The 23,290-nt window shown below is 34.4% G+C and overlaps 3 protein-coding genes across 14 annotated transcripts in view; 2 read left to right on the forward strand and 1 right to left on the reverse strand.

Annotated features, from left to right (window-relative positions):
- The window catches only part of LOC100643994 (potassium voltage-gated channel subfamily H member 5), a 206,341-nt gene extending 199,736 nt beyond the window's left edge, over positions 1–6,605 (forward strand). For all 8 annotated transcript variants that reach the window (XM_048406906.1, XM_048406905.1, XM_048406908.1 and 5 more), the window contains 2 exons: positions 733–1,206; positions 2,894–6,605. In XM_048406906.1, coding sequence (XP_048262863.1) covers positions 733–1,206; positions 2,894–3,496 — 1,077 coding nt within the window. In that variant the 3' untranslated portion in view covers positions 3,497–6,605. The remainder of the gene's footprint in view (positions 1–732; positions 1,207–2,893) is intronic.
- Positions 6,606–7,964: 1,359 nt separating this feature from the next.
- On the forward strand, positions 7,965–14,434 carry LOC100646085 (PAX-interacting protein 1). The gene is made up of 9 exons (XM_003402715.4): positions 7,965–8,210; positions 8,732–8,916; positions 9,105–11,554; positions 11,735–12,179; positions 12,879–13,063; positions 13,180–13,421; positions 13,543–13,812; positions 13,922–14,126; positions 14,233–14,434. Exons 1-9 carry the CDS (start codon positions 8,115–8,117, stop codon positions 14,298–14,300), a joined length of 4,146 nt encoding a protein of 1,381 aa, XP_003402763.2. The 5' UTR covers positions 7,965–8,114; the 3' UTR covers positions 14,301–14,434.
- Positions 14,435–15,515: 1,081 nt separating this feature from the next.
- Positions 15,516–20,639, reverse strand: LOC100646207 (serine protease gd). Of its 5 annotated transcripts, XM_003402717.4 has the most exons (7): positions 20,238–20,638; positions 19,734–19,813; positions 19,185–19,406; positions 18,206–18,371; positions 17,394–17,786; positions 16,192–16,553; positions 15,516–15,909 (listed from the first exon to the last, which is right to left on the reverse strand). In XM_003402717.4, the coding sequence occupies exons 3-7, from the start codon at positions 19,395–19,397 to the stop codon at positions 15,631–15,633; spliced, it is 1,413 nt and encodes a 470-aa protein (XP_003402765.1). In that variant the 5' UTR covers positions 19,398–19,406; positions 19,734–19,813; positions 20,238–20,638; the 3' UTR covers positions 15,516–15,630. The 5 variants fall into 5 exon arrangements, with proteins under 5 accessions (XP_003402765.1, XP_048262491.1, XP_003402764.1 ...); XM_048406534.1 differs by lacking the exon at positions 19,734–19,813 and having other exon boundaries at positions 20,238–20,639; XM_003402716.4 differs by lacking the exons at positions 19,734–19,813; positions 20,238–20,638 and adding an exon at positions 19,497–19,659.
- Positions 20,640–23,290: the final 2,651 nt, after the last annotated feature.

A 23,290-nucleotide genomic window follows, 5' to 3' on the forward strand; every position in this document is an offset into this window, starting at 1 on the left:
TTCTGTATTATACGCAAATGATTTACTCGCTTCGTCCTATTCAAATGGAATTACTTAACTCTGCGGAGGTCGTGGTGTATCTGAGAGATACAATAACTGAAATTCTATGCTGCAGTGCGGCTTATTTTTGCGAAAAGACTGTACAGATATGTGAAAAGTCTTTAATCGGACTAAAATTAATACGGAATATAATATATAGATATATTTACAGTATATATAAACTACATAATTACTAATTTAAATATAAAGAATAAATTTGAAAATATTTAGAATTAGATTTTACATGTATCTGTCAGATCAACCACGACCTGCGAAGAGTTAATAATGGCACAAATCGAATCAAAATTCTTCAAACTAGAATCCTTTTAATTTAACTTTCATGAAAGATGTCTTTTGTTTGTGCCGATCTACTGTCAATTTCAGTTTACATCTTTATAATTCCGTTAAGATAAAGTAGAATTATCTATCTCGAAGTTGACGCATCGCGATCGATCAGAAGAACACACGTACTTTTCTATCGTTACGAAGAACCTCGATCGACGGATTAAAAGAAGGAACGTGTAATTAATAATAAATCAACTGATCTCGTCAGTAATTTTCACATTGAATCGATATCTTAATATTTAATATTTTACATTATCGACGAAATCACTATTATCAATCATGAACAATATCAACGTCTGATATTAATCAGTGCCAATTCAAGTTCTTTCAATGCATCACATTTTCCAGAATCGAATGTCATCGATGTCACCCACGGATCAACTTTCACCGGAGAACGAGACGTTGGAAAGGCGGAACTTGAAGAGCATACTGAAGAAGTTGTCGGCCGGCAGCAGAACCGGAAGCTCCGAGACCTCGGCAACGAGCACGCCGGATCGCGAAGCGGCTACCGCCGAATTAAGGAAATTAATGAGAGCACCGACGATAGAAGGTTACGCGGCACGGCATTCGAAACTCTCGAAAAGCGTGACATTTAACAAATACACGCTGCAGAGTCCACCGTCCGAGCAGACCCCGGCAAATTATCCGCTTGGGTCGCAGTTGTCCGACTCCCAAGAGCAGGCCTCACTGCCACCGCCCAATAAACTCAATTTCCGTCCTTTGGGCAGCGGAGGTATCCTGCAAATGGTATCTCGGCCACGAGAAGAGGAATACCTGGGGGAGATAGTCACCGGCATCAAAGAAGTTGTTAAGGCTCGTCTAGTAAGTCGCTATTTTTTTATGCTTTTTCTCTCGTCGCGTAGAACAGTTCGTTGATGGCAGTTTGGATTAAACTTCGACACGTATGGCGAATTATTTACGCCGAGTTAAATATTCAAATTTTGTCGAATTCTTCTCTAGAGATAGGGAAAAGTGAAACAAAATATTTTCGAATGGTGTTATTTGTCAAATGAAATGAAAGCAACTGTGATATTTTATTCGGTGGGTTTTCAAACATATTGAGATTTAATCGGCGAGAAAAATTCAAATTGAGAGGGGGGGGGGGGAGTTGAATGTAATTGAGAAAAATTAGAAAAATATTCTATCGATCCTTACGTTATCTGATACGATTGACTGTAATTAAATCGAACGTAATTAATTCGAAAAGTAGATAATTCTAACGGTAATTAATCAGAAATAATAATATGCTTTTGTAGCATCTTTCATAAAGTAAAAAATACATATAAGAGATAGAAAAGCTTTGAATGGACATGCACAGTAACTCTTTACTGCGTCTTTTCTTTATGTACTATCAAGATTTACATAGTATTTAGACGGTTTCTTCAATATTTATAATAATCGCTTACTAGATATTTCAGAAAAACTGAATATTTTCTTCATTCGTAAGAGTTAAACGAATGAAAGTTTGACACTTTTAAGTTTTCGTAGAATCAAGAATGTGTCCTTTCATCTGAAAAATCAATAGGTAAACTTGCGAAAGCCATTTATAAAATTTTCAAGAACTTAATAAGGATATCAAGAAACACGTTTGGAAGAATTACATTTCCTAGAGGAGGTTCTACAAGATTTCTTGGTTTCCTGTAATTTCCCTTGAAGATATTGGCTTCGAAGTTGTCGACTTCGGAGCTGTTCAACGTAAAGTTCTCGCGCACTGAGCCAGTTTGCAAGAAGTTTGCATCGCAACGGCTTATAACCTCGTTCTATTTGCATGCTACTCCCTGTTTACAAATCACTAATATATTACTTGTTAGCGTACTCCGCTTAACCAACGACATCCATGTGCTGTTAATTTCCCCGTTGGCAGATATTAATATGTTTCATGATATTTACATCAATGCTACAAAAGATGTGAAACTACCAATTTTGCACAAAAGCAAGTGAATTTTTTTATTGAAAAATTGTATACATGAAATATACTAATGTTAGAAATAGAAAGAAAAGTATTCTAAGTATAAAAGAAATTCTACTTTAATAGCATATCAAAAATGTCTGGGGTAGAAAAATTGTAATATGAATGAATTAAATTATTTATGAATTAAACAAATAATTGTAATAGTATTTTAAACAATCTATAGAAACAGGGGAGTCAAAGTATAGATACATAGTAAAATATTCCACTTTGTGATATACAGTCTAGCCTGTCGACCTATCATCACGATATTAAAAATATTTTTGGATTTCTCGAAAAGTTATTTCAAAGAAAATAGTATCAATACCGTACAAGTGATACTTCAAAATATCTTATTCTTTAAAAAAAAAAAAAAAAAAAAAAAATAAAGATTACGTTACTTATTTAAAGTAATTTCATCTATTACTCAGAGTAAACTAAATTGCACCTAAACAGAAAATTACACCGTGACACAGCTAGCCTTCGGCAAACTCAAAACTCTACACCAGCGTACTAACTATATTACTCGTAACTAATATACGCATACGAATAAAATTTCAGGAGGACATACAGACAAAGTTCGAACGGCAGTTTACTTCGTTGGAATTAGAGATCCGCAAGCGAGACGAGATAATATCTCAACTTCAAGCAAGAATACTAGAACTGGAACAAAGAGATTCAAGAAACGGGGACGAGTCTTTGGGAGACAGCACGGAGCACGATGCCTCGTTCGAGGAAGACTTGGACGACGATCGTGAGGACCATCCGTTCATGAGAGACGGTTCAGTGGACACGGTCCTCACCACTCAGTCGCACTACAAGCGTTGCTCGCCATGTATAGAGTCTAGTTCTCATAACCGAAGATCCTGGGAAGAACACTCCGAGGAAGAAACATTAGAGCTTCAAGAACTCCCTAGCTCGATCGTGCCACAGTCTCTGTGGAAGGATGAGGTGGCGATCGATCTAGAGTCCAACAGCGAGAGCAGCAGATCCGAGGACGAATTCGACGATAGATCCGGAAGAGGCGACAGCGAGAACGACGGCGATGACGACGAGGAAGGTGAAGTGCGTGGAGAGGGACATAATAATTGGGAGGCGGCTATGCTAGCCCAAGAACTAGAGGCCAGGCGGAGAAGCAGCGAGGACGCGAATCCGGGCTCCTAGCGCATTAACGAAATCCTAGATGTATTGTGTTATCTCACCAGCACCTTGCACCCCAGGGGTTGGTGTAACGGCCCAGCAACTGCTGCAGGCAGCGCGGCCCTCTGCGAGAACGATTGCCCTTACTTACAATTAGATTTCGATAGAATGACCAGTTGTAGGGAGACTATGATGTAAAACCCGATGTGTAAGAATCTAGGGGATTGATCGTTCCTTTCCTATGATCCTGGACTTTTGTCATGTGGAGATTCGTGGGCCAATATATACGACCTTCGTGAGGGGAGCGTATACACGTGTTTCTAAAACCTCCGCACGCGTAAATTGCGTTCTAGTCGCATTCCCTCTCCGTGCACATCTATCCATACATACCACACACGTACACATGCAGATACGCTAGTTCGAAGAATTGTTCTCTAGGTTTATTTCTCACAAACCTTCTACCTCTACTCGTTTGCCTTTGTTTGGTCATTGATCGAAGATCGTGATCCTCTTATCCTTCGAGGGACCTTTCATTTTATTTGGCGATATCGAACGACGGCTTCGGTTAGATAATCAAATTTTACGTCAATCATTTTGGTTGAATAAAGGGAATTGGTATGGTTTCAAGAGAAATAAAATGGAATTCGGATATACTTTTTCCTGTCTCTAGCGACTAACTATACGAGATCTTTTATTCGAAAATTAAAGTTTATAGCGGTTTGAAATTATATATAGATATTCATATCTACTACGAAGACTTGACTTAAGAATTACGAGACGAATTTTACGTGTTACGTTACGATTAATACGAAAATACATATATTTACGAGTAGCTAGGCACTACACACGTGTGTTAACGAAATTATATTCACGATGTATTACGTTAAACGTTGATTAAATCGTAAAATATCGCTCGATTAGAAGTGATATTACAAGTGTCTGTAAAAATTTTCCACCAATTTGGAATTAACGTTTCTCTTTAAAGAGCTGGATGCCAGAGGGTTACGCAGTGCCCGAAAATCAGTTCTATGAAGCTAAAAGTTCCAAAACGATCTCGCGGCTTTCTGAACCATATAACTTCACGAAATATCGCGCGTATGGTACAAATTACGATTAATTTACATTAACTTCGCCTAATTATCTTATCATTACTCACGAATTCAGTTCATTTTTCTAATCATTTTTAAATTTATAACTTCCAGCAATTGATATACCTACATACTTCGGAAGAAAAGAGAAAGTGTTAAAACAGAGTGAAATTTCGTTTCTGCGAAAAGACGTGCTGATGGATTTAAAGGATATCTTGAAGCAGCCTGTGAAGTGCAATTACATTGATTAATTTTTAAGAGTTGGACGTTAATATTTTCAAGTTTATGGACAATTCAGCCTCTCCTCGCTTTTCTGATAGTCGTGACAACCTAATTTCAACAGAATTTCTCTTGTCCACGCGCAAATTATAAATAGATTACAATTTCGACTCAATTCATTAACTTATTTTATCATCTAATAGGCATAATAAGTGATTAAGTATAGATATCCTCTTAACTGCAAAAAATTCGTAGAAATAAATCGTGTCTTTTGAAATAACGCGACTAAAACCTTTAATTGTTAAAGTTAAATTAACAGTGTACTTAACTAATGATACGCGATTTTTCTTTAAAGTACAAGAAATTTCATTTTCCATTTTCACAACGATATTTTTCTTTTCTAAGTTTTAAAGAAAATTCTTGATCTCCGTGTTAAAGAATAATATTTTTATTCAATTAAAAATTACGAATTTTCGTTAAATGTTTACTGTTAATAGCTCGCATAGAGTTGAAAGTTTACTTATGTTATATAGTTGTTATATAGTTGCATTGTAAATAATCACAGGTGCCTGAGAGGATATTATACTTGAGATATATAGAACTATAAAACGTTAAGCACCTATTTAAATGTGTAATGTGTACACCGGACGGACGATACTCAATTACAAACAATATCGCGTTGGTTTCTTTTTCATCCCATGGCGAAACATCGTGCAGAAGAAGTTGATCGAAGACGAATTCACGCGATACTCTTTCCATTATCTGCCTTAGCTATTACGAACTATAATACAAACTTGTTACCGATTGTCCGTGAAACACTGTGAATGCTTCATTTTTTTTTTGTTACAGAGCAATACGTACCTCTATATCGTTTCACGAGATACTTGTTAAATAAGAAATACTAAAATAAATTACGAATCTGTTATTACGAAAGAGATATATCTATATGCATACATAATGCATACAAATACGCGTACACAGATAAACATACACACACATATATATATATACATATACACATATTTATAAGTGGACAATTTTAATTTCATATCTCAAGATGCTAATTAAGAAATCTATAAATTTTCTATAAATAGAGGGTTTGCGTAATTTTTCATCAGCCCGACCCCCACCGCCACCCAGGAAAATTGAACTTTTGCTTCCCGTTTTCCCTCAAGCCTCTGCCCATTTATGCGATCATTTTCATCATTTAATGAGAAACGATATACCATGGTCGGAAAAAAGGGAGAAAATTAAATATTCAATACTAAAACATAACGAACGAAGAAAAAAAATTTTGACAACACGTATGCACATATACACGTACACACAGACATACATAGATACATATAATTTAATTAAAAGAAAAAAGCGACAAAAGTTAATGGGAATTATATGATGTATACTGACCAGACCAAGCTCAATATTTCTAGAGTCTTTACAAGATAAATAAATCTGTTAAGTGAGAAATGACTATTAAATTAAGTAAGGAGAGGAAATCTATTAAGAAGAACTTGTAAATACTAGCCTATAATTTATTTATCTATGAATGCGAGAGAAAGCGCGAATGACGAGACACATATGTAGAAGAGAAAGAAGAAGAGAGGATTATATTTAGTGTGTGTGATAGAGAGAGAAAGTGTGAGAGAAAGAGCGGGAGAACACAAGTGAAGGAAGAGAGCAAATGCGAGTGAAAAAGGAAAACGAAGAATGCGTAAAACAAGAAGAGGTTATGGCGAACTATTACGGTGAAAAGCATTTTAGATGCTGATATGTACCTACTACGCGAATGAAAAGAGTATACAATAAAGTAAACAAATGTTTTCAAACATTGTGTTTTTCATGTAGTCCTATAGTAATATTTATTTATGTCGATGAACAGTAAACAGATAAAATTTCAAATATATTTTCATGTTTTGAGACAAACCGAGTTTTTTATAAAGAATGTTTCAAGTATAGAGTAACATTAAACATTGTTGAACATTTTCTAAAATGGCGTATATTTCAAATATTATGCAAATCTTTAATGGTTTGAAAATCATTTTATTAATTGTTTCAATTTCTGGTCTCTTTATTATCAAATCGATGAAAGAATAGAGAATAATTTAGAAAACAAGTTAAAGTTTATCAAGTCTTGAACACATATTACAACAATTATCTGAAAAATGTATACTTTACATAACTATCATATATATATGTCGGAGAGCCAGTAGGATCGGAGGTGTTGGCAGGTAATGAATCTTCATTGAAATTGCCGTTATTGTTAAATTGTCAGTCTTCGGAAGTGTCATTTACGGGAAAAGACTGTTTGCCTATTTTCGTTAATTAAGGTTTAAGGTTTATGACGGGTCATTAGGCTGGCTGCAGATGTTTTGTGAATATGTCTCGACAACCGGCAATCGACCTACCCATAGAATAGGGCCTATTTATGACGAGCCACAAGACAGAAACCATTAGTATGCTTACTGTCGAGTGCCGTTACAACTATTTCTTTTTATAGAGGGCTATAGACTTTTTCATGACTTTGTTAGAAAAATGTTCGTCCCTTGACCGCGGCTACATTCGGTGACTGGTTGTCACCTCGAACCCAAACTCATTCTCATAGATTGCAGGCAATTACAATCGGGCTGAAGGACGGTGATTGTTTTTACTAAATTACAGTACTAGGGGTCTTTCCAAAGTTCCGAAGGGAAGGTTCCGGTGTTCTTTCATCTCCGACATATAATATCAAAAGGACATAATAGTCATACATGTACCTTGTAGTATTCTAAATCAGCTACTTCTAATCCCGTCAAATTTATATACAGCTCCATGTTACCACAGTATTTTTCATTAATATTAAACACATAAAAGTATCCAAAAATATTTTTCACTTCAACACTTTCATTTAAGTATTATTATTATTATGGTGCAATTAAATCAAAGGTTAAAATTTGAATAAAATGTGAAAGCTAAGAAACCGAAAACAATTCACATCAATTATTCGTCACATCGTTAATTACTTTTAATACAGCAAATTTAAGGTTTCTACGTGTATTCTAATTTATTTTTGAGCTTTTTAATAAAGACTGGCATAGAGATATAACACGATTCCATATTAGATTCAGCTGACATCTTCGATATTCAAATCTAGCGCACTCGAAGCTTTCGATAAATATCGAGTACGATATACATCGTTCGACTTCGAAGTAGCTACATAACCTTGAAATCATAATAATAACAAAAGCGTCGCGAGTGGGTTTTGTTATCAAATATTGTGTGTGTTCCAACTTCATTTTTGAAAACGCGCCGTTTAGTTGTGATGTGGAATACGTGATTTTACCTGTAATTTTTTAAGGATGGGCGACATAAGGGCCGGTCTTGAGGAATTAAAACTCGATGGGGCCTTATTCGCCGATGTTAAATACTACGTCAGCGGCGAAGGTGATCCTAAGGTATGTCATTTTACTGTTTCCCGCGTTTTTCCTTTACCTTTGACATAATGTTACTAATTTCATAATATTGATATTATTATATTTTAATCATTGAAAATCGTGATCTGTCCACAATTACTCCAAATTAATCGCGATTGATACAAGAGAGGTTATAAAATGGAGTCAAATTTAACATACTGTACTCCTTGAATGTGAAGATGACAACAGACTTTTAGAAAGCATTAATTGTATAGCATTTTTCAACATAGAATATTTTGTTGTATTAGATTAGTTAAAGTTTATCAAAATTTTTAATGTAAATTAAATAATATGTTGTAACAATTGCAAGTTTAACAATTAAGATTAATTAAGAATTTTGTAAAATTAAGAACTGACTTCATCGCTTTACATACTTTTATATATGTCCTAATTTTGAAACAAAAATTTGGGACATTTATCATCATATAAATGCATGATTCTAACAACACATTAAAAAGATTTTTGTGTACTAGAAACAAATATTTTTTTTAAATTGTTTCCAGATTTTAAATTTACTACAGGAGGGAGGTGCTGAAAGATCAAATTATTTTAGTGATTTTGTTACACATTTAATAGCAGGGTATGACGCATTGGAAAATGATATATCTGCTGCGAAGGATATCTATGAGATACCAGCAGTTACACAAAACTGGATTCTATATTCTGTCAAATGCAATAAACTTCTGCCGTATCCTTTATTAAAAAATTTGTAATCTATTAGTAATATAGAAAATTTTAGTTTAATAAAACATTAGAGTAATTCAATAGTAAATTTTATTATATATTTTCATTTTTGTATAGGAAAAATATTACATTACTGTAATAAATTTCATCTATATAAGAATAATTCATTTCCTTATCTATATAATAATATAGGCCCCACTATTTTTCTCCTGAAGATACACAGTTATTTTCAAATGTACGAGCATGTGTGTCTCAGATAAGTCGTGCAGACAGCAAAAGTCTGTGGGCAATGATCACACTCCAAGGTGGTAAATGTCAATTACGCTTAGATCGGTATTGCACTCATTTAATTACTGGAAAGGCTGCTGGGCTTAAATATGAAACTGCAATGAGGCATCCTATCCAAATTGTAACTCCAGATTGGGTAACAGAATGTTGTAAAAAAGGAACTATTGTGAGTGAGGTAGAATACCATCCAAGACTATTAACATATCCAAATAGTTCTACAGCCATGATTACTGGCTTTATGGATGAAGATACTGAAAATAATACCGCACGAGAAGAACAAGAGAAAACTAAAGCCATGTTGGAACAACTCAAACAACGGATGCCTTGGAATCAACCGAGTCCACCGGTATCTTCCAATACCTCCCATAGCGTAAACACAGCTAATGCAACTGTAACTGCAATTCCATATACAACAAATGGGCAAAATAATGTCAATCCACAGCAACATCTTCCACGACCAATTCCTACAGCAAGTTTGTCCAATGCTTCCACAATTACGTCTTCTGTTTCTGATCAAAATGTTGCACAAACTACTTGGTTGCCACAAGCCTCTCAACAAAATAATGTTGCTCAAATGAAATCTATACCATCACAAATACAACAACCAGAATTATCGCCGCAGCAACAACAACAACAAATGAATATACAGCATACATTAATACAACAACAACAATTAAATCAGCAACAACAGTTACCTCAACAACTTACACCGCATCAGCAATTACAACAACAGCAATACACGCAACAACAGCTTTTGAATCAGCAACAGTCTCCGCAATTAACATCTCAGCAACAACAGCAGCAGCAATTAATTGGAACGCAGCAGCAGTCACTTGCACAGCAACCATTGATGACACAACAACAGCAGCAACAAATCAATTCACAATTACCTCAACATCAAATGTCATCACCACAGCAATTATTAACACAGCAAAAACAGCTAAACCAACATCAAATTCTTCCGCAACAACAAATAAACCAACAACAGCAACATTTATCACAGCAGCAGCAAATTACTACTCAGCAACAATTAGTCCAACAACAACAAGTGCAACTAACACCCCAACAGCAACAGCAAATAGTTTTACAACAACAGATTCCTACTCAACAACAACAAATTGGAACACAACAGCATCAGTTGAATCAACAACAAGCTCCACCGCAACAGCTCACATCCGAACAACGGCAACTTATATTATTGCAACAACAGCAACAACAGCAGAAAATTCAACAAATCTCCCAACAACTGCAACAATCTGCGCCTCAAGGTTCACAACAATTTGTTATAAGAGACGGTCAGTTACAGCAGCAACCTCAGAATCAACAATTAATGGGTCCAAATCAGCAAGGTTTTATTGTGCAAAGAGATTCGCAATGGCAACAGCAACAATACCATTTGCAATTACAAAGACAGCAACAACAACAAATCGGTCCGCAAAGACCAAGTGGACAATGGGCTCAACAGCCACCACAGCCACCAAGGCAGTTAATTCAATTGGATGCTCAAACTCATCAACAGTTACAACAAATGGATCCACAGCAAAGGGCTCAATTTATCCAAAAAATTCAGAAACAAAGAAACTTGTTACTGCAGAGGCAAATGCAAAATCGTCAAGCGCAACAAGGCGCGCATATCGCTGTTATACGAAGTCCAGGAAAACCAGTTCAACCTGGTGGTTTGCAGTGGATTCAGCAACCACGTCCTCAGATGATAGGACCTCAACTTGCACAAACGCCTGGTCAAAAGCCGGTACATTCTGGGGTTCAACCACCAGCCTTAACACCAATTAATTCTTCTAATCAGGTGATTGTGCAAACCAATCAAAATGTGCAAGGTCCACAAGCCGGCCAACCTGGTCAAACGTTTCAACAGGGTCAAGCTTTAACTCCTCAACATATAGCGCAATTACATATGCAAAAACAGCAACAAATGGCAAGGTTGCAACAACTTCAACACTTACAGCAGCAGCAGCAGCAGCAACAACAACAACAGCAACAGGGCGCGCAACAAGAGCCTCCCTTGACTTCGTTGTCGAATAATGCCCAAATACCACCAGACCAACAATTAGTCGTTAATGCAAAGACAAAAACGGCCCTGGCAAACATGTTGACGAATAGATTACAAGGTAGTGCTGCTGAAGGTAGTGCGGCTGGTCAACTGAGATTAATGACCGCGCAACACAGACCACCGCCGCCGCCGTCTCAGGATCCACAACTTCTGGCGGCATATCAGCGAAGGACCGTTGGTAATATCACAAATGGAACGCCACCCGGTGCGCCAATAAAGATGCAGTATGCTTCGGTGATGCCTCAAGCGAAAGCTCAGTTCTATGGTCACAATCCAAATCTGAAACGTATGATTTTTCAGTTTCTTAAAAAGTCTTAATGACTGCATGTTTTTTTTATGTACCTGTGTTTTATCCGATTGAAAAGTTTCTTGAAATCCGCAGTGTACTACTCATTAATTCATCTTCGTCTTTTACCTGGAAACTTCTTTTTTTTCACTAGAGTAATAAATTGTTATTTCTTTCCAGTTCCACCAGATCTATTTTTGCTAGGTTGTATCTTTGTTATCGTCGAATACGATGTGCAACGTCCGAACGATGTTTCCGTATGGAAACAAGTGATCGAGAGACACGGCGGAGAGGTGGAACCGCAATATTGTACCCGAGCTACTCATGTACTTGCGATTACGCAAAAACATCCGACAGTAGTGCAAGCATTACGGGAAGGAAAACGTTGCGTCAGTGCTCACTGGCTATCGGATGTAGTCAGTAAACAGCAGGTAGTTCCACCTTGGCACGCACTGCATTTTCCAACACCATTCAGCTTGACAGAGCTTCCGTGTGCAAAACAAATTGTATCATTGTCTGGATTTGAAGGAGAAGAACGAGTGAAGGTGAAGTATATGCTGGAAGCATTGGGAGCTAAAGTTACCAATTACTTCACCAGACACAACACTCTCCTCGTTTGCAGAAGGTAGAGATGTTTTGTTATTCAACACAAACAATCCTGATATTATTAGGGCTTTAATTCTTGATTTAAATGAATAATTAAGTTATATGAATTATACCAATGGGTATCGTAAAATGTTGGTGGGCACGTTTAGAGATGAATTTGACAGGAAAGAATGATGGAAGACTTTATGTTGATGTTTGTCTTATTTGACTTTGTTTCTAAAATGTTGAGACATTACAGGGGTTATTATAAAATATTTTTGATATTTAATAATTATTACTTTCATTAAAATGTGAAGTGAATGAAAACAGTGGCATGTTAAGTTAGGTTTTATTTGTTGATTATAAATGATTTATTTTTGTATGCATTATGTATATAAATTTTTTATATAGAGTGTATAACATCAAATTTACCTGAAATAATATGTAATGGAAATATTTATAAGTTATCACCAAGATTTTACATGTGATACAAAGTGCAATTAATAACATTTTTAACAAAATTACAGAAATCCAAAGTATCTATCATTTGGAAACAACGTCAAATAAGATAAACATGTATGTAAACTTCTTTTATTTACTTTACATACTAAATTCACCCTTTGCTCAAAATGTACAGAGCACAGAGTAAATGAAGTATAACCACCTTTTATGATACCACGCGTAACAATCGATTATTCGTTACTATCGACATCCTTATATTTAACAAAAACCATTTCAGACCGGACGGTCAAAAATATAAAAAGGCTCGAGAATGGCAAACAGGAGTAGTAAATGCTCAATGGTTAACGGACTTGCTGTGCGGACAAATGAATGCGCTGCATCAAACCGAAAATCCGAAATATCAGCAGTACAATCTGGGCAATCCCTTTAGATTGGATTATTCGCTAGTGCCTCATTTAATGGGTATCGTGAACTTGATCAATTGTATATTTTTCCAACAAAAAAATCATAACTTATTCATTCCATTAGTCTTCCTAAATTTAATTTTCTGGCTGATGTTAAAATACCATTTCTTTCAGCTGCGTGGAAGATGCCAATAAACATTACTCAGGAATCGTACGATAAAGTAAAGCAGGTTGGTCAGGGTCCAAATTCGATAAGAAAGTATAAAAAGCCGCGATTAGACGGCCCGTTACTGAATAAAGATCCACATTTGTTGGGCTTGGATGAACCAATAGTCGTTAGTAATCCTGATCCTCCACCTCTGGATAAGCAACCAAGAATATTGTTCTCTGGTATTAATCCTAGGAAGCATGCGAAGGTAACGCATACAATAAAATTCAGTAAAATCTCCTATTTATACATTTTAAATTCAATGTATAAAACGCGTAAAACGAATTCAATTCATATTATAATAAGAATTTGAATTATTCGTTTAACAGAGAATTCGGGAATTAGGTGGTGTACTGGCAGCAAGTTGGCGAGATGCAACTCATCTCGTGATGACAGCACCAAGAAGAACTGTAAAGTTGTTATGTTGCTTATCACGTTGTAAATATATTGTCACGTTACAGTGGTTACTTGATTGTTCCGCAAGGAACACATTTTTAGATGAAAGTGGATACATGCTTGGGGATCCAGAATTCGAGAAAAGTTTTAATTGCAATATTGAAAAGGCACTAGCGAGCCTTAATAGGGGAACCGTACTTAAAGTAATTTTTTTATTAGCTAAGAACATATTTTAATCGATACCAATAGTTCGTAAGAATGATCATGATTTAAAATTCATACTAAGCATAAACATAATTATTTATTGAATAGGGTAAAATATTTTATGTTACACCAAGTGTAATACCATCGCCATCAGCGATCGCAGAAATAATTGAAAGTGCGGGTGGAACAATGGAAAAAACGCGAAGATCTCTAACACAGATTCAAGAAATGAATAGTAATAAATTAACTTATATCATCATCACCCATGAAAATGATCTTCATCTTCTTTCTGACGTTTTACGTGTAAATATCAGTAAGTAATTCCCATAATTTCTGTTTAATTTTTTAAAAGAATATTGAAAGATATATATGAATAGTACAAAAATATTCTCTTACATCTTTTTTTTTAATATTTGTAGGTGTGTTCAGTGCAGAAATCGTATTAGGAGCAGTTGCACGACAATACTTCCAAACTGAACAAATTTAAATACATGCAGTTTCCAATATGCTGCATTTTAATCCCTCATGCGGGCTTACTGAATTCTTTAGTAAGCTATTTTGGAGATGAAAAATTTTGCTTACCTTCTTCAATGGGACAATAAAGAACATAATTTTATGATACAGGAGAAACTATTTTCACTGAAAACATTCCAAAACCTCTCCTTTCATGCTTCGTTTCTGGAAATAGCGTATTTTGTATAGCATTTCGAAATAAATCATTTGATAGACCTGTTTTTTTGAAGTCAGGACATGTTGTTCATTCGTAATTAAGAAATATTGTTTTACTTAGTATCTTGTAGTTATTTTTTCCACTTCACTCTCTGTCTCTCTTCGCGCGTATATTTCTCATATTTTGTCGTATATATAAAATTATACATATCATTCTAGTTTGTATCGTTGTACACTTATTTTCTTCCATTCTATATGTTTCGCTTACCACTGTCTTTATACAATAAGAAATGATTTATGTGTAAGAGTATGTATAATTGAAAATAAATAGAAATATGCATCATTGTGTTCTAATTATTTTGCTGATCGAGTTATGTTATTCTCACTTCTGTTAAAATCGGTTATAAAAAAGGTTTTATTATGTATATATAAATATTATATATTCATAGTCAACAGGATCATTTTATTGTATATACAATAAGTCGGGCTAACATTGTAAGAAAAATGCAAACATGTGTGTCGTAATGGAATGCTATGGAATTAAAACTAGAATACGTAGTAAGCAGTTCTCTACAAATTAATAAAACTGTATACAATTTGCATAAAACTATATAAGATAAAGAACATGTTTTATGCAAATGAAAATAAATGCAGACGCGATCGATTTAAGAACGAAAAGTATGTCAGTAATAAATAATACGCACGATACGATATAAAATAATTAAATTACGCTATATCATCTATTATTACAGGTAAATCGTATACTTTTGTACACTTGCCATCATCAATTTCGTAAATACTGATACGGAGAGCACTGGCCGATTAATAAAACAACAGAAACATGAACAGTCCAGAAATATTGCATTCAAACTCCACTTTTTGCAAGCACATAGGATCATTTCAATTATTTATCGGCACGTAATACAACGAATAAATCGAAGTGTAATTTATGACACAAGTCTAAGGAATCAAAATAAAGGTAATGTAACATCTTCGATTAATCAAGATTTGGTGTTCTATAAATTAAAAACTATTCTACGAACTATTCAAGGTTTAATATGATAAAATAATAATTTATAAACAAAATCTAATCGACTAGTACATTTATAGTTACAATTATCAATAATTTATCAGTTAATCATTGATCATCAATTATTCTTAGAAATCTCTGTTTGTATCCAGTCTAGGTGTTGAGCAATATCTACATAAACGACGAATTGCGATAAGTCACAAGACATAGTGCTACTGTCCAAAAGGGACCTCGAAACGACCCCTCGCAATAGATAACGATCCATTTCGCTATTGTATATCACGAAGCCGCTTCCGCTGTCGCCGTTGCATGGGCCACTTCCGTTTCTCTGACCAGCGCAGAACGTTCGGTTTGAGGTGAACGCGACGAAGTTGCTGTTGCTCCAGAGACAAACTTCCTGCAATTTATTCATCGAACGTTATTCACATGTAGTTGAAACGCCTAGAATTTCGTCAAACATCAAACATAAAACTCTTTTAAAATTAAATGATTAATTAAATATATTCCATAAATCTAGAGTCAAGTCATCAATTTTGCTCCACAAGAAAGCATTCTACAGGATATTTCACGAGATATGAAATTGCGGTGAACATTAATTCAGCATAAATCATTGTAAGTTCTATTTATTTATCAGTTCTACGATTGTACGCAAGCAATCAATTTTGTATAAAAATTTTACCTGAGCCACGATCGGAACCTTGATCTGTCGGGGCTCTTGAACATACGGGTTTCCCAATTCGTCGCGTCCCCAGCCTACTACGTAGCCAAACTTGCCTACAACGTTCAACAGAAGCGAAGATCCGGACCAAAGACAAATAGGTTTTATCATCGAATTGAATTCCACTCTCTCTCGTAGCATCAATATGGCTAGATCTGCATCGGCATTACCACCCGCGACAAAATCGGGGTGAACCCTGTACTGTATTACTTCCCGATTCTCCGAACCTTTCTCTCTCCAGTCTCGGAGTCGATAGCGTCCCAAGGATACCAAAAATGAGCCAGCAGGTAGATTTGCTTTATTCATTTGTAAACAGTGCGCAGCTAAAAGAATATGTTATAAATGTATAGTATTATAAAACATATCATAACTCTCGTCAATAAAATGCTAGATCGATGAATTATTCATAAATAGGCTGCGGATTTTCATGCAATTATAAAATATTTGGAAATACAAAAATGAACAGAATGCTAACATGCAAAAATATATAAAATATCTAAAATATAATATTCTTTACTGTTATTTAGTAGGTAAAGCAAATTTTTACTTTGATTGCATTTCTTCAGTTGTGATTCGCAAAAGTTTGAATTTGCATAGATATCCGCAGCCTTTTCAGGAATATTTATAATTATTATTTGTCTTTGTGATGACTAAGAAAAAGCGGAATCTGCTTAGTCACTAACTGACAAATTGACTTTTCATTTGCAATGTGTACTTCCTGATTTTGCTTGTTTTAATGATGAAAGAGAAATGAAAAGAGCCAGTTCAATTATTGGTACGATAACTAAAGCTGTTTTATATTTTTAAAGTAATCGCTCTTTTTCTAGCTACGAGTTTAGAGAATATTTAATATCGTATTAAATTTCAATTATAGCATTAAATTGATATTTAAAATATAATACGTATGAATATTTCTTTCGCTGTCTGTAATGAATTATTTATTAATTTACTTTAATTTAATACTATTATTAGTACATTATTATTATTATTATTATCTTCCTCTCAAGCATTAGACTGGAAAAATATAAATAAATATTAAAGGCTTATTAAAGAAACTGAAGTTTTAAAAAGTACAACTCTAATTACTATACGTATGTACAGAGTTGTACACGTTGTTAAGGAATTAATTATTAACAAAGTAAACTATAAAAAAAGTTACAAACCTGTAATAATATGTGTATTCGAGATCAACGTGCCTGCGCACTGAAATTCAAATTTTGATTTGGCTAAAAAGATTGCTGCCACCCATGGCCACTGACCAGGAGACGCTTTCTCGCCTCTAGCTATGAGAGGATTAACAGGTTCGATACTGCTTCGACCACACGCTAGATTAATTTCTTCATTATTTGGTGGTGTGAGTTTAACATTTGGCATATTTGGTCCTATATGCGGGGGTTGCGAAGGTTCGCGTCGATCGATTATTGATGGAGGTGGATATATATTTCCCACCCCGTTCCAATTATTATTGTCATTAAATTCTGGATGCTTACTGAGAGCATTTCCAGGCGGGTAGAGTGTGTGATTTAATACAATAGAGGTGACAATTGGTCCACTTGCTGGAATTACATAAATAATTAACCAATTATTTATAATCAGTTTTTCAAATTATCTTAGTTAAATTAACGTTAATTCAAACTGATCAAACTTTGTAAGAAATTATATTTCATTTAATGAATAGATTATATGCATTAGATCATATACATAAAAATTGTAATTTAAATCAAAATTAATGTAAGTATTTAAGGAAATATAAAGATATACAGTAATTGTCGTTAAATGCTTTGATCGATTATTATATTCATTTAGCGCACTGACATAGATTAGATCAATGCAAACAAATTAGAGGGACCTATTTAATTAAAGGAATCTTTCAAACTGAGAGAGATGTTGATAATAACTTTTAATATTTTCTACGTGACATTAGTTTTAAAGAGAATGAACAATGCATGATTTATCTTTGAAAAAGTATACATACCACGTGGACCGGAACAGATAAATTGATCGTTGAACCACAAACTGCTTAATAATGGTATTGGTCGAGGTAGAGGAAAATGGATTTTATACGACAGAGGCCTGCCCTGATTCACTGCCTTAATCGACTGTTCTTTCGAATTTGCCAATTCCAATCGTCCAACGTATTTCTGAAATACGGGAAAATCATTGGCATTAATTCGATATAATATTTTCCTAATATATACATATTTTTTTTTTAAATGTGAGCTGACTGAAATGAATGAAACATCAATTCAAAGATATCTTTCCCATTTCATTTAAAACGATAAGTGTTCTTTATTTAACTTATTACATATTCATCTAATTTTAGATTACTATATTTATCATTAAATCTGGGAAAATTCGATGAGTTAACGTTAAACATACAATAGATTTGTACACACAATATCCAATAACGCAAATGCTTGGTGATGATTCAACATTCGTTAACGTTACTATATGACAAAAAGTTTCAAGCTTCGAATATATCACGGGTCATCACATTTAATCTTACGATTGTACGTAATTACAACCAAACGCGGATTTCAAAGAAAGATGGTAAGTACTTCATTCATGAAAAAACAATGCAATATACAAGATCACCACTTATTTTCAATTATTCATTAGCGTAATGCTTAATACCTACTTGTTGAAGCAAGTTTAACTCTTCTGTTGTATTCAAGAATTTAAAAGAACAGTGAGCCAAAGTGGTTAACTCTATTTTTTGAAATTTTTGAAATTTCAATGCCAATTCACTTTCATTGATGCCTGTATCTTATATAATTTTATCAATTTTCTCTACATTTTGTTTTGTGGAGTTCTGGTTTAGCCAATAACCGACTCGTACACCGAGAAAGACATTATATTTGATTCAAAGCGGCAGATATGTAGACAAGCAAGAAACTTTCATAGTCATATCTTTCGAAATTTCAAAGTCAGTAATGTTTAAAAATTCAATTTACCGAAGGTAGTGCAACAGCGACACTCAAAGTGACGCTGAGTTGCAAGATAACTCCACGTGGTGGGAATGGTATTTCAATGTAACCGATGAGTTCGTTTGAGACATCATCCTGAATATATCGGAAGTAGTTGGAACACGGCGACTGGCCAACTATCCCAACAAATAATTGAAAAAGATACACCAGTAAAATAGTCTTGACGATGATACTGATCATCTTGGAACTCTGTAACATGCCATAAATTAATAATGTATCTGTGCAATTTTGATAAAAATATACCATTTGAATGGCAAGAAAACAAAGAAAGTAGATTACGTGGTTTTCGAGCACAGGGATAACAAATTTTTTCTTTCGGCGAAAAAATGATATTGTAGAGTATAGAGGGAAATAGACGATAAATCTAAACGAATAATTTCAAAAGGAAATCTAACCGAGAAGCGTCTCTATTCCGCTTTATTCTTGATTAACACTGTGCTCGATACATTTGCTCCAAGTTGAAGAAGATTCAAGGAAATTGATAGATTACTGCAATAAAAATTCTATAATGTTTACCTCAGCAAGAGATAACCTCTGTTGATAACTTTCTCTCGAAACACTTTATTCAGCCAGTCTTCTTTAAATAGTCTGATTTTCTATGCAGGAAGTTAGAAAAAATCAAAAATGTTTAGAGAATGTGATTCTCGGTAATGTGAAAAGTTTATGGACGAAAGTATCGTTCGAAGCATATTTTTCCAGTTATAAACAATTTGATTTTATAGAAAAACACTAACAGCTACCGTAGATCAATGAATCAAATGACGAATCTGTTTCACTCACATCTCGTATTTCTTACTCCAAGGAAACAAATAATAGAATTTTCCCTGTGAGAAACATGAAGTGTAAATGAAATGAAGAGAAAGATTCATCAGCTGATTTATTGTTCTACGCAGTTATCAATGCACATATTTCTAGTATAAAACTAAATCGTTCGCGTAAACTATTCATTATTTTAATATGTAAAATCATAACTTATAGATATTTGATGTCTATCTTTTTTCTACTTTTATAGTTACTTACATGTATCTCAAAATCTACTTGAATTAGCAGCACTGAGTGACATTGACTCCATCATCGGCAAATTCGAATGGAAAAAGAAATTCTGAACACAAATTAATCACTATCACAAGTATGGTCACACGAAATTATTCATCCCCTTGTCAGTCAGTCCTATATCGTCAGTTTCACAGATAACTGAATAAAATCATGAAAAATGTAGAAAGTACATTAAATATTCAAAAAATTGTTTCACGTCACAAAATAGGTCGATCAAGATTTTCTACGTTCAGAGTCGAACACTTTTCACTTTATATCGACAAGTTTTAACGAGGCGAGATTGATCACGATCTATCTAACCTACGTTGTCAGTTTACTTCGTAGGTAGGATTTCAACTGACGGTTCACGAGGTACCTATCAGGTAGCAACTGTCAACGTTCGCCTTCTGACGCTTCTATGAATCCTCAAGAGTGGTAGAGGGGCATCCCCGATAATACCACCTCTTGACCACTTCATTTGTATAAAGAAACCACAATTTTGCATGCGCATGACGGCAGAAAAAAAGAAAGGACTTTACGCGATGGTCCTTTCCCGGGGATCAGATTTCCATGAGTCACGTTGAACGCGGAAACTACATCAAAACAATGCAATTCTCACGACATTATATGATAAACGTTCAAAATAGAACAACATATACATAGTTACGCAGATTGATACATCGAAAATATATGATTTATTTCTGACGTTTTGTAAACAAAGAACGATATACTAATAGAAATATGATCGAAATTACGAAGAAACAAAAATATGTCATCTACTCATCGTGAAAGTTTAAAATCCAAAATATTGCTACGATTATATTGGAAAAGAAAGATTGATTTAATCTTCTATGTTGCTATTCAAACTACATAGTAAGATCAAATTTTTCAAACGCGTCTCGAAATCGTTCAACTTTTATCCGAAACATTTTTTCATACAACGAATAATTTATTTATTAGTAATTTCAAACGTATTTATAATGTATATCGTGTCATTTTTGTACCTTATTATGTGTAATTTGAATTTTCAATTTTTTGTATGTTTCAATAACTATAAATGTTTGAAGAAACGAAAATAAGAAAAAATATGTTATACGAAGCATTGTTGTAAGCGTTTCGTTATAGAGATATAGACAAATATTGGACGCAGTTTAATATATGCGTAAAGGTATTAATATTCTGCGTTAAGAAAGAAAATCGGCGATGTTTGCTTTGTCTCCACTGACAACTTTTCTTTATCCTAACAGGGTTCACTGTAAACCGAACGTCACGATATTTTGCTACCGTTTGTCGTGTATAAAATATATAGGTCGATATATGCTAATATATCGATATTTATTTTGTGCATGATTTGTGTTGGAATATGCAAATCCCAAGAGAGTACCATCTGATGATGATAATAGTCAATGTTACGGGTTAATGAAGGAATGTTGTATTATTACACACTTGTGCAAGAATTTCAATCGTTTATTGAGAAACAGTTGTATTTCGTGACTGGTATACCAATACAGTAAGAAGAAAATCCCTCCTTTCATGAGTTTTACAAGACGGAGTATATTCGATTCTTATAATAGCTATTTGTAATAAATCCTGCAATAATCCGCCTTTTAAAATTCATTATGTTCATGTCTGAATGGGCATAATAAACGACCTTTTCGCTGAAAACTTGAGTATACATTGCTATCCTATAGCGCTTCAAAGGTTTCTACCAATTCAACTTAATCCTTGGAAGACGGATGGTTCGGTCGACTACACGGTAAGCAAATATCTGAGATCGTTCGGGTTCGAGGGTACGAGGGTTAATGGAAAATGTATAATTGCTGTACATCCACATTGGTTGAATACAGTTGAACAGTTTTCCATCGAATTATAGAAAATAAAAAATTAGTAAAATGAAAACTATACAAGAAGGTAGTTTGGTCGCTAAAACAAATCGTTTGACTCCCGTGATCAATTCCGAGATCCCACATCTCTTGATTTTTACTTATTTTTACTTGCGGGGAATTCTAAGACAGAAGTACACGCGGAAAGCGTAAAATCGATGCAACGAAATTCTCAAGAAATTTGGAATTATTTTGAAATGATAGTTTAAATACCTTAAGCGATCATCGCAAAGTAAAAGACATCGAGCAGGTATGTACAGAAAAAGTAAACACGATCGAGTTTTCGTATTCTTTGATGTGCTACGTACATATTCGGATTGTGTTCAATATTTGGCTGTAACTTTGTAACATTGCGTTTACAATGATCCTATAATCTGTTGGTATAGTTTGCTGCATAGTAGCTGGAGCATAATTCATATACACCCTGTATACCTTTAAGAAATTGTATTATTGTATGTCCAATAGAGTTACAACATAGTCCGACGTATCGAAAATTCAATCAAGAACAATCGCTATTTTTGAGAAATAGAATTTTAGCGCTACGACTATTTGCGCACCACCACTCAGATGCTACGTAAGTAATTTAAAACATTTGCAATACCTGTATTTTTTATTTCTTTGCAGTATTTTTTCATAGTTTGATAACCTGTCGTAAACGTTGAGATTCCCAAAAGGATGACCCCACAAGCAAAAACACAAATTGTGCAAAAAAAATATATTGCACCAGCTCTAATCCTCGGCCCCCCTTTCAAAGATATAACGCGCAATGGAAGGGAGAATACGATGTATTAAAAATCACCAAAAAAACATATTTTCGGCAGAATTGCAGTATCTCTTCAGAATTGTCAGGTCCAATCGTTATATCCCTATAAACGCATGCACACAAACACACACCAGTTTTGTGCATAAATATATCCAAAATCACAATCAATCAATCGACATCAATCTATCTCCAATCACACATCACGAGAACGAACAAGATTGATTACTTCCCTTGATCGAACGCGACCCTTTCGCTCAATTCTGCAAGTAGAAACATTTGGAAAGAGGGACAAAATAAATTCACGTAGATATATGATCTTCTAGATACGTAATGTTGATGCAATTTATTCTACCAAATAATCTAAATCATTTTTATGTGCTTTAAGCCTCTTC

Source organism: Bombus terrestris, chromosome 6 (genome assembly GCF_910591885.1).
Source record: "Bombus terrestris chromosome 6, iyBomTerr1.2, whole genome shotgun sequence".
NCBI classification, from domain to species: Eukaryota; Metazoa; Arthropoda; class Insecta; order Hymenoptera; family Apidae; genus Bombus; species Bombus terrestris.